Source organism: Myzus persicae, unplaced genomic scaffold (genome assembly GCF_001856785.1).
Source record: "Myzus persicae strain clone G006 unplaced genomic scaffold, MPER_G0061.0, whole genome shotgun sequence".
Classification (NCBI taxonomy): Eukaryota; Metazoa; Arthropoda; class Insecta; order Hemiptera; family Aphididae; genus Myzus; species Myzus persicae.
Genome location: NW_019102308.1, coordinates 1,041,265 through 1,054,482, shown reverse-complemented (window position 1 = coordinate 1,054,482; position 13,218 = coordinate 1,041,265). Strand labels below are relative to the sequence as shown.

At 30.3% G+C, this 13,218-nt stretch overlaps 1 protein-coding gene across 1 annotated transcript; it reads right to left on the bottom strand.

Moving 5' to 3' along the window:
* Positions 1-214: 214 nt before the first annotated feature.
* On the bottom strand, positions 215-13,004 carry LOC111031806 (acetylcholine receptor subunit beta-like 2). The gene is made up of 11 exons (XM_022311907.1): positions 12,639-13,004; positions 11,223-11,368; positions 11,001-11,155; positions 9,638-9,818; positions 9,385-9,541; positions 6,688-6,815; positions 5,981-6,156; positions 5,742-5,894; positions 5,459-5,565; positions 5,107-5,210; positions 215-1,671 (listed from the first exon to the last, which is right to left on the bottom strand). The coding sequence occupies exons 1-11, from the start codon at positions 12,811-12,813 to the stop codon at positions 1,444-1,446; spliced, it is 1,710 nt and encodes a 569-aa protein (XP_022167599.1). The 5' UTR covers positions 12,814-13,004; the 3' UTR covers positions 215-1,443.
* Positions 13,005-13,218: the final 214 nt, after the last annotated feature.

Here is a 13,218-nt window from a genome sequence, read left to right as displayed (position 1 = left end):
ACTGTAGCCTGTAGTACTTACCACTACTGTCCGCTCATCCAAACTTTAAATACCAACTTACGCGTATAACTCATAAGCTACTCGTCCATACTTTGGTTTTTAAATACCTATCTAAGTACTCCAAAAAATATTCTAGTTTAGAATAAGAAATTAAAAATGTATTTCGTCATTAAAAACAGGAACAGTTTTAAAATATTGATAACGATAAAAACTATATTTTTTTTAGATAAATGTTGTTTTTTCAACAAATATTTACTCAAAGTAATGTTAAAAAAAATATCTTCAAAAACGTTTTAGTTTTTGAAATAATGAATGACTATCACTAAATGTTGTGAGGTATACACAGTCATACAGATAGTTATATACCTACCTCTCCTCACATTTTACCTCATTAGTACCTACGTCTTAAACGCAATGTCTATACAATAAACGTGCAGATTCTGCACGCTGCGGATTCCGCTCATGGCTCATTGCTCATATAATTATTATAATATTGTATATTGACGTATTGTATAGAACACAATTATATTTTAGTATGCACGTGTGCCTACGCGGGTTTTTCGGAGTGTCTGATTGGCAACGACTTGCGTACGTTGCGGACATGCAAAAAGAAAACAACAAAAAATAGTGCCGCGACGCGTGCGCAGGCTAGAACTATTTAAAGATACCACGTCCACAGGGCTGTGAAGGAAATGAAACATTTTTTTTTCACACGTATAAATATTATATTTTGTTAAACGCGTACGGACGCGTAATATAATAATGGATTATGGATACGCCATATAGCGTTCCAGCTGATTAATACAAATTTTTAATATAATACGATGTATGGAGATGTGGTGATATTTCGTCGATACGATTTATTATAATCACTATAGTATTATCTTTCTTTCACGATTAAATTATGCGTGTAAGTCTCCCGCGGCCAAGACAGAGTTCAAAAAATCCAAACCATTTGGGGTCTGGGTTTTTCGTTGGTGGAAGGGGGTGAAAGCTTTCCACTCCCCCCTTTTTCTATTCTATAATTGCGCCACTGCACCAGTCGATGCGTTTGACAAGTGCAGGTGCTAAACGTGGCATTAACAGGTAGCTCGATAATTTGCGAGTGTTACAGACGTGTCTTATGTTACCTATGGGCTATGAGTAACCTCTAAATAGCGGACACCTCCAAATAGCGGACGTTTTCTTGCAGGGAACTAAATATAAACTTCCTACAGACTGAACCCACTGAGTAGTAGACACCCTCTAATAGCGGACAACATTTCAGGTATCGATAGTGTCTGATATTTAAAGGTTTCACTGTATATCGTTTATTCGGTAAACCTATAAACACGTGTGTGTTATCTACGTATATAAGTATATATTCAATTATGTACATTTTATAATGAGCCTGCAGCGGGATTTCAACGGATATATCTATAAAATATAATAGTTATAGGTACTCTAGTTGGCACCGTAAGTGCGTTCGTAAAAGTCGATTTCGTGCGGCAGCGCCAGGTTGCTCCGTCGGCGGGGTATGCTGGACAGCTGGAAGTCGATGGGTTGCCGTTGGTCGTACAGCGAGGGTGCCTGGAATATTATGGCACACGTGCCCACTATGCAGGCCAGAGTGAACACCCACAGGAAGAACCGGTCGAACACCATCGAAACGTACTTCCAGTCTTCGATCACCTGAAATATAATATTGTTATACATTGTAATTACTATGCACATACGGTCGTGTAAATCACACGAGAATAAATGTTCGCCAAATATATTTGTTTAGCCCCGGCCTAAAAAACTGATACACAACCTGCAGTGCTCTAGCACTGAGATCCGTCTAAGTCTTGGACCTAACCCGGTGCAACTATAGGTACTAATATAGGAGACTCCCCGGAAAAAACACCCAAACATAACTCAAACATACATCGCATTAAATTATATTTTATGTACATTGTTTATTGAGCTCTGAGATATAAACAATTATTATTGCCAGTGGTACTTAAAAAAAAATCAACTACCTACGGAGAATGGAGATGGACTAAGTATAAGTATAAGTGTAAAAATATTAACGAGATGTGCCTCGGTTAATTCTGAATATCTACATCACTTCGATCAACGACTGTAATCTGTATGCATAGCGTATTTGTAAAAAAATGTTTATAAATTATAGTTCGAAATAATATGTGATTGGAAATCGATGTGGGTATGGAGGTGTTAATGAGTCACTACGAATGTGGACTGTGTGATTATTGTTTTTTTCATCGTCTGTATCGCTGTTAATTTTATTATACAATTTTCTAGCATGCTTTGATTTAATATGTTATAAGTTATAATTACTGGGCTCGGATTTTCATTTAAATGTGAATATTCTTCTACACTTCAATTTAGAAAAATTCTTATTAAATATGTCAACATTTATTAATGCTTAGATTCAATCAACCTTTACATATCTAGCTATGTTTATTTTTTTAGCTTTGGTAGAAAGTAGAATAAATAACTTTTAAGCCATTTTTAATTTTTAGTCTAACATTGAGTTATAAAAATGTGTTGTCTTTGAATTGTACAATTTATATTTTAAGATTTGAACATTTAATAGAACGTTAACCATATTATGATAGGCTAATCGTAATTCAAAATTGTTTTTTAAAGATATTTAAAGTTCATAATTACAAACGATTGTTTTATCTATAATTTTTTTATTTGATTAAAATATGGAATTTTGGCTTGAAACTGAAATTTTGATAAATTTAAATACTTGATTCAATATTGAAGGTAATTCAACAGGCATGTTATTTTTAAGTATATTCAAGAATCATATATTCAAGTATTTAAATAAATCAAATACTAATTCTATAATTTATTTATAGAGTGTCCATTAGACATCGACCAACTTATTTTTTTCAAATGAAAATAACCAATTTTCTTATAAACTATTGAGCAGTGGATTTGTAGGTGTATCTAAATCTAAATTTGAACGAGTGGTTTTGAGTTATTTATGGAAAAGTATAAGATAGGCTTGAAAAATAATTGAGTCTATGTTGATTTAATAATTATATATTCACTACTATTTAGTAGTTATTTATCAATCTATAATAACATATTCTAACTCATAATAATTTTTTGAGTATAGGTATATATTACTATCTAGTACATATTAAATATTACACATTTAAACATTTTTATATTTTTTTAAAACCATTTTTAAAGAATAGTACTTATTTATATGCTTAACAGATACATACATTAAAATAATTTAGAAACTACTCATTTCAACTACTCATTCAAAAAAAATTAATTGTAAAAAATGTTGGTTTTCATTTGAACAAAATAAGTTTATATTACCCCAGATCACTCCTTAAATGGTGTAAATATCTATGTAGGTACAACAGACTTCGCCTGATAGACTAATAGAGACACTTAAGACGACCGTTTAATCAATCAATTACCAAAATAAACTACCTAATGAGTGTAATGTAAATGTTTACAGCTTATCTAAAAAATAATTTAATCGGATATATTTTTATCGAGTGTGTTTAGTAATTACGATTGATAATCTAGTAATATTTGAATTAAATTATGCACGAATGACATCAACTATTTTCGTTAAATGGTTGCAGCGTTGGGATAGGGAGATAGTCAAATGTATTTAAAGTATGGTCCTTATGTATACTTTAAGATTCATAAAATCAGAGCTCAAATAAATTTACTATTAAAAGGGAAAACAAGGGTGTGCATGTCCATTGTAATGCTCTATTATTTATTGAAAATCTAAACGTTTTATAAAATGTCATACATACCTATCTAATAAATAATCGTATAATAAACTGTCAAATTATTATAAAAAGTCACTCACTATAGATTAGTAATTTTTTTTAGTGTAGCTACCTATATAGAGTCATTTTACATATTATATTTTAAGAGCACACATGATTTTTGTAAATATTAGATTGGCAGATTGTATATACATAAATAAAATAAAGTAAACTGCAAAACAAGCACAGAATTTTACAATTTGAAATTACAATAATTCATTTAAATGTATATTGCATTGGTATAAATAACTCATAATACAATAGGTTTAGTTAGATGATTAAAGTTATATGATTGCTATTTAGTTAACCTTAGTGCCGTGATTTTTTTTTGTGCATGTTTCATGGCATAATATTTATATATGCCATGTATACGTGATCTATAAAACTAACTAAAATTTAAATTATAAACGTGTTATCGTAACTGTATAATAAGTAGGCGATACATTTATTTCGCACAGCTCATAATTGATTTGTTTTTACATTTTAAAGACAGGAAATTAAAATTAAGTAGGTACTCGAGCTAGTTGCATTGTAAAAACATAAATAAACATTAGAACCGCAGTAAATGTTATAAGTTATGACCGAATCAATTTAGATTAAAATACCATATATTTTGTTAAATCATCAAACAAATAGTTTTATTTCAAATAATATACGAATAAATTGATAGTTGCGATAATTGCTTACTTTAATACTATATAGATAAAAAATGAAATAATATAATATAAATAGATTTTTTATTCGTTGGTTCAAATTAAACGTAAGATGTTCCTACACTATTTTCTTATGGTTAAAAACAAAGATAAGTGAATATATGTATAATGTATATTACATAGTCCACTGCTAAATTTCTTTTAAAAGTTTTTTTTTTGTTTGAGACAAAGTACGTGGACATTATTTGTAAATTAAGATTAATCATTTGATTTGTGACAGTTGATAATAAATTAAAGATAGGCAAAAGGGAATCGGAATGCGATTGACTATGAAACTAATTCGTTTAAATCACAAAAATGTTCAGCACTTTATGAAAATTATGGTTTATAATCTTTATTATGCAGGTAGAATGAAGATAAAGTAAAAGGGATAGTATATTGATTACAATAATTGAATTATTTTTTAAATGTATATAGGTACCTACGTCCTACACAGTTTATTTGCATTTATATATTATAAATATTATTATTCAATTCACGTGTCTATATTATACGAACATTAAACAACTTAAAACTTATAAAAGCCATTAACCTATTTGAATAATATACAATGATGTATAATTAAATTAATATTTGATTATTATATTCTATTAATTTACCTCTTTATCTTTGTCTGCGTCTTTGATATGTTGAGCAATGTAACAGACCCCTTGTAAAGCCTTGAGTAGATCTGGGGACATTGTCTTTGGCATTACATTCTCCGCTAGAAAAATATAATTATTTTCCATTAGTCGGTGTACGATAGTACATGTCATATTATAATATGCATAGCCGCATAGGTACTACGTGTGTATAATGGACTAGGTATACAAATATAAAATATTATCTATGTTAAATTGCACAGTATTTATAAATAATTTTCACAAATAGTGAGAAAATAAATAAATAAAACTACAGGTATAGGTGCTATACTATTAAATATATTCATTAAATTATTGAATAATGACTTACGATAGTTGTGAGGCTGTACCGATTGAATTTTTTTGAAGGACCAGTGTCTCTGGGTCAAAGATGGAGGTTTCTGTTCGGTTCCACCGCTATCGCTTATGCTGTCTCGACTGTGAATTATAATACATTATCGTTTAGTAAGTATAATAACTAATGGTCTGAACACGATGCTTCATATCCGTCACAGACATTCAGACGTTAAAATACAGATAACATTGTTTTCGAAAATAAGTAGATAATATGTATGTTCAACAGTGAGTATATTCTATATAGCTGGACCAAATACCTGTAGTCCAGTTCGTTGAAGTAACCCGGTGAGCTTTGGAATCCGTCGTTGGTCATCAGCGAATACGGTGGTCGGCGCATCATAAGTATCTGTGGCATCATGTGCAGAAACACGGTTCTCACCCAAGGCGACAGGGTGTGGGTTGATGGTGACCTTTATAAGCGATTCGATTTGGTTAAAAGTCGCCCGACGTAATATCATGTATAGCGATAAGACCTGCACGGTAAACGCACGCTTACCGGAAATGGATGTTTAACACGACCACTGTCATGCCGATTGACATGGACACTAGAACCATGGTAAACAGCAGGTATTTGCCGAGGAGCGGAACGGCCAGAGACGTCGGGGGGATGATCTCGGCTAGCAGCAAGAAGAACACAGTCAACGACACTAGTATGTTACTGCACAGAGTCACCTGAAGTATATATTAAAGGATGAAATTGTAGCAGTGATCGGTATCAGGATTTAGGCATTAGGTGTAAGTTACTTTAAAATATTTAACTACATTTCTGTAACATTTTAATCGCTACAAAATAAATTACATTATTTCATGTATTATTAAGTATTGTTGTTTGTATACAGTAACACGTTGTAGATACCTAAATTTGTTAATTGCTTACTTTAGTGCATTATCTACATTGTATATTCATTAATTAATATACCAATAGTGTATTCAATGTATAATATGTTTTGCTTATTTAATTTATACTGAATTGTGAATTTATATATTTTTTGATCAGTCTAAAGATATAAGTCCGTATGGTTTGCATAGGTTTATTTGTGTAGGTTATTTATCCTTGTAGCAGCGACTAAAGTCGATATGTCACGTAAAATGTTACAGATTTAGCGCTTTTGATAATCCAATATGATTTTTTGATTTCAACATTTTTTTTCTAAAGTTGCAGCAAATACACGTCTATAAAATGTATTTATTTATTTTGATTACCTTTTCACCAGAGTCAGATGGCAAATAGAACACCAACACTGTCATGAATGTCAGTCCGACACAAGGGATGATCAAATTAACCGTGTAGAACAAAGTCTTGCGTCGCATCTTTATGTTGAAAGTTATGTCTGAAAAATTCTCACTTTAAAAACGTGGTTTCTGATAACAATTTGGATCTAGTTGGTAATTTGAGGCTATGCTTACGTTCCAGAATTTATTTCATACGTAAGTATTGCGTCCACATCAAAAAGGTCGAAAACGGGTTACAATCATACTACTTACGTCCCGTCCCCAGTATACCTTTCTCTATAGTACATTTTGAGTTCAGAAAATCGGTAAGGTAAGATTAACCAAATGCATTTCGCTAATGTATGCGATTATCTTCTTGTATACTTTTCTACTAACTGTATGCTACTGTTATATAAATAAAAATACAGAAAACAGCTAATTGTTATAATTCAACTAAATATTGTAGACTATTTAATCATTAAGTACTATTTAATTTTGATTCAAATTAAAGTAGACAGTATATATACTTAACACATACTAGAAATAATAGTTTATATTTGTCTATAGTATATGACAGATTAAGTATGTGTAGGACGAGTGATGACAATTACGATGTCAATCTTATTTAATGACTGAAATATTTATGTTGTATAGCCGTAAAGATATATTAGATGTAAAGTAAATTAACAAAAAAAAAACCATTTGTACAATTGATTTAACGCTCTAACCTAGTGAACAATATTTATATACGAAAAACTAGTTAACTCACTTATATATTTTATACTTAATCTATACCTACTAATATTAAAAAATAAACTTGTTATTTCATAAAATATCAGTAACATAAGCACTAACATATATATGTAAGTAATATGACTAAGGACAAAAAAAACACTCATTTAGTAAATTAGTCAAAATATTAAGACGAATATTAAGCTGTATATATATATATTTGAAATTTTCTGATTTTTAGTATTTTTATTTTAATTGTTGATGAAAATGTTTGTGCTTAGTAAAAAAAATCTTGACAATTTACATGACAATACAAGTTTTTTTATTGTCACTCAAAAAATATTAATCGAAGTAGGGACTTTTCACCACTACGTAGGTACATTATTATTTACAATACATAATGAAGTTATCAAAATATTTAGATTCATTTTTAGCATTTTATACCACGAACCTATTCATACTGTTGTATGATAGTCGGTATTGAGTTTTACTTTAATACCACAACTAGTAATATTATATATGAAATAATATTATAATTATTATTAGGTATATAACTCAGGTCTGCATTTTTTTGTAAGATACTCAATATTACTTAATGCCCAGTCACTAGTATTAAACCAAAAAATGAAATACGTAAGTATTTCAACTTTGAATATAATATTATTATACTTCCTACCTATATATTGTTGGTTTTTTGCTTTATCAAAGTCAAGTGTAATTTTTTTCAAATAGTACGTGATTATTGAAAATAACTGATTATAATTTTATCAATATAATCTCCTACCAAATTGTATACGTCAATACCCACAACAAAAATGTCATTAAGTTATCATGATGACGCATTGGTACATAATAATCAAGTTTTAACGAAAATATTAGGACGTCATAATATATAATTTACGATAATGAAATGAGATATTTGTACCAAATATGAAAAAATAAAATATGGTATTTTAACGTTTATAAAATATATCATACATTATTCCGTACACAAAGATTTTTTATTTTAATGCGGCCAGTGAAGAAACTAACATATTATTTATATTTATATATCTGTAAACGTTTAAAATATGATAATATTATTTACTAATTTACTATCTATATATTAGCTATATGACTATATCTTATTATTGTTCTTTGCCTAGATAATGTAGTGCAGATCTTATACGCCTTAAACTTTCTGTTGACGTTGGCATAACACTTAAAAAAAAAACGCACAGCCATTATTGATAGCACAATATTACTCTTTAAAATTAAATGTATTCTATCCATTTGAGGTTAATTGGCCCTATGTTAAAATCTCGTATAAGACCCGCACAATAACGACAACTACTGCAGTTGGTACCTAACCGTTTTGTTCTTACAGCGAAAGTTGTTCTTAATGTTGTACGTTTAATCACTTATTATTCCATATACGATGTAAGACATAATGTTATATATCATATACATAAATAATCTGCTTATTTAGTATGTTCATATTATGATAGTTGTATTAATATATTTTACATGCAAATATAATATACCTACCTACTAAAATTCATGTTTCTCGAATATAGTATAGGTACCTTATATTTTGTCTTGGCGCAAGCTGTGCACAATATTAGGTACGTACATTTAATCTCATATACATATGTATTAAGTATACTCTGATAATTTATCTGAACGACTTGCCATATGTCATATAGTGTTAGGTATGTATATAAGCATATAATTCATAAGTCATAACCATGCCCGAATCGTCATAATATTAATGTATGTATCATATATGCATAAATATAGTATGGATACCTCGTACCTCCATATTATTTTTATGTTGATACATATTTTACGGCGTGAGCTTAAATGTAGGAGCGGTGTATGTGCATAATACTTAAGCAATGAAATATTATGTCTTTTGCATATTCGACAACATTTACACACGGTTTGCGAGGAAAACTTAAAAATGTTTCAACTCACCCGTATACGATTCTGAGCAACAGGAATAGAACTCTTCGTTCCTGACCGCAGGGACTTCGAGTAAATCCCATTCGACGGATAGATAGAATTCGCTCAGATCGATGCCAACATCCACGCGGTTTCTGCCCTGCGATTGGTCGATGTGCCTCAAGTCTACCTGTTTATATAGTAAAAGGGTAAGTGCGGTTAATTTGGCTCGTCGTCAGATGGGATTAAATAATAGCAAAACGTATAAACATTATTGATCATCTACCTGATTTCCGTTGTATGTCCACGAACCGAACATCATGTAACAGTTCTGTTCGTCAAACGGAAAGTACAGAACGTTTATCTCGCAATACGATTTGTAGATGGCCGGAGGTGACCATAGTACTTCACCGGTATACTTGAGCACAGCTTTTGTCATCAGGGTTACTTCGTAGTTTCCGTCGGCACTGCGCAGTAAATGTATAAATTATTTTAATTATTAATTATTATTATTTAATAAATTTATTATTATTATTAATTATTAATCATCAATTTGTAAAACATCTAATTTTATTGGTGTAGTTCTCATTGGATTCATTGGATTTACGAGTAAAATCGAAAAAACGGTTTATCACCGTTTGTTACTCAACTAATAAAACATCTCCACTTATATATCATATTTACGTACCTATACACAGCATACCTAATATGTATTTAACAATAATCTAATGAGATACACAAACATTAGTCTCACTTTCACCCTAAAGCCGGAAATTAGTAAATAAATGAGTGCACTATTTGTCTATATGCCTAGGTATCTTAGTATCTGGTAAATAACTTTATAAATATCTAATTATCCCTGTACTTAGATCATTAGATTGGCTTATGTTATTTATTGTATTATGTCCATTAAATTATTGGTATACTTATGTAGTTATGTGAAATTCAATTATTGTACTCGTCACCCGTCAGAGCAGATTAGGACTTACGTTATTCAAAAATATTACTATAGTTCTAACCGTATAATATACCTAATAATACTATAATTATTATTATTAGTATCATAAAATTGTAGTATATTTCATGTTGAGATAAATTTAGTAGCATTAAAATGAATTTACAGTTTGTCTTCATAATTTACGTACGTACCTACAATCTACTTTAATATTTATATATTGCTCGATACGAAAACAAACCCAAGGGCAAACGAACATTCCGTAACAAATAAACAATAGAAAATATAAATATATATTGTAAGATAGACGATAGTACATATATGTAAAAAAATATATACATATTATACTATGTGCTCCTCCATTATACAATTATTCACCAATGACTATATGGATTTCGATTGGAATTTTTACTATAAATATTATGAAAACACTAAACGACAAATGTCAACGAAATATTATTATCCACCCACAATCGGTTTTTCGTTAGGCGGCTAGACGTCTATGTGTGGTCGTTGGCAACAATTACAGCTTGTTTTCGTAATAAATCACTAGACTAAAAAATTATTTATGAAGATTTATGAATGACGATAAACAGTGCAAAGTTATTTTTAGTGCATCCTCACAATATATTATAATATTATTATTTTGGTGTTTACGAATTATATAGTTTAATGTTAAGTAAACGATTATTACTTGTTGAACAAAACTATGTCAGGCAACCAAATATGATCCGAAGGCACGTATAACTTGTCTAAGCCACCATAGTCTTTAGGATCCCATTTCAAATTGCAGTCAAACCATTTCTGGATCAACCACACACTCGTTGTCATCACTTGACTTTTGAGATTCTAAAACAAAAAATGTGTTGAAATACACATCATTAACTATATTACTATCCATCGTCGCACCCATTACCATTTCGGTTAACTGTGTGAGTTTTAAGCCCATCCAAACGGTCAAGTTCTCCGAATGGTTTTGGACTGGTCTGATCAGCCGATTGTAGTTGCTCAGAAGGTCATCAAATAGATGTTTTTTGTAAGGGTTTCCTTCGAATTTCGTATCTAATTATAAATTAAAAATTAATTAATAATGCGAAACAATTAATAATACAATATAGACTCGTCGGTTGGTCGAAAATTAACTACATTATTTTAACAAACGAAAATCAATTAAATATTAATTGCTGGAAACGATATCGCTTTGAATTGAGCCGTTTAACGACAACAATTAAAACAAATGTACCTAAATTACAATATTATGGAAACGGAAAAGTAAAAAATGTAAAAACTGTTGTTCGTGAGGTTATTCACAAACCGGCAATAAATGTATGATACTATGATCCATTTTAATAATAGAGTTCAGTTGATTATTCTATTATTGAATAGAATAATGTAAAAAATCTTCCAGATTTTACGAATGCAATTTTTGAGGATGGGATACTTCAATACTCAATTTAGCTCAACCATAAATGCTGTTTATGATATTGTTTGACGATAAATGCAAAGTGCAGTATGGTGTTTGGGAGTAAAACGAGTCTGTAATCTGTATCATTAAAAAAAATGTCTAGCTTCTGTAATTTAAAGGACTAAATTGCATCTATGCTTTGATTTAAATATTTATGCGTTTACATCATACACCTCATATTCAGATAAACCTACTTAGTGTAAGGTCTATGATTTAGAATTTAGATAGTGTATATATTCGTGTTCTAGTTTTACAGTTTTGTTACGAGATAAGGTTTCACTATCCCTTCAATAATAACATAACAAACGACAATCGATTTTTGTTAGGATATTATTATTATTATTAGCTGTAATATATTATACACGCGTTGCGTAACAATTTAAAATTATTGGCTCAACGTTATCAATTTATCATTAAACTCGTGTATATACACAAAAATCTAAGTATACATAACACGTCAATACGTATTTGCGTGCCCAAATCTTATATATGTTATGATAAGACGAAATATATTAATCGCAAGACTACACCACGCGTGAAATGTGTAGAATTCCAATGAACGAGTTGCAGACTACCACAAATAAATAACATATTACTACATTATGTGTGTTACAGAACATAATTTAAACAGTTAAAGGATCAAAGTGATGGATTGTTTGAACTCTAAAATATTTAAATGATTTATAAATCCCTTCGACACGCTATTATATTATAAAATGCTGGTTTATAAACACAACCGCTGTGTTTGTCGCTCGTGCACATATTTATGTCTACAAACGAATCAAGCATAACAGCAGATATACAGGTCTCATTTGTTTATATATATACTTATTATATGGGCGTGAGTAATAGTAGTGTTTTACTTACTGTTTAACGCGAATTCACAATAGCTGAGAGGCAATAGTAACGGGAGGATGTATAAGATATTCATTTTGACGCCGTTTGAAACTAGTAAGACACCGTACAGGAAATTCACAACACTCGTACGGATAGTGAAGACTAACTCACATTTTCTCGTCAGCTGGTCGCACTTTTCGCGCATTGCTGTAGAAAATCAATAACCACGCCCTCTCGTCTACAGCTTCCACCCCGTTTTCCATGGAAAATTCGCACAGACCCGTACCGCGACCCTCAACGACATTTCATTACGTTCGTTTCTAAACGCATCATTATTGCGTTGTCAAAATTCGATTCCAAAATCCTATACAGCCGACAAGATAATATTAAAATATTAAAATTAAACTGAAACAGTATATTGTATTGAACGGATTTAATTTGTTTTAACCCAAATTATATTATAGGTATTATAGGTATAGGTACTACAGCCACATTTCGCGGCTTATATAAAAGTCGAATGTCCATAATATTATGCTATAAAATATTAATACATTTAACTCACTTGATTTGCTGTTGCTACAGGTGGTAAAAAATATAAGTATATGTTCTT

Excerpts from the sequence above, each read along its gene's own strand:
- LOC111031806 (XM_022311907.1), bottom strand. The coding sequence starts at position 12,813 with ATGCGCGAAAAGTGCGACCAGCTGACGAGAAAATGTGAGTTAGTCTTC. Across the intron at positions 11,156-11,222 it reads TCACACAGTTAACCGAAATG|AATCTCAAAAGTCAAGTGAT; the intron begins GTAATGGGTGCG and ends TTTTTGTTTTAG. Across the intron at positions 9,542-9,637 it reads GGACATACAACGGAAATCAG|GTAGACTTGAGGCACATCGA; the intron begins GTAGATGATCAA and ends CTATATAAACAG.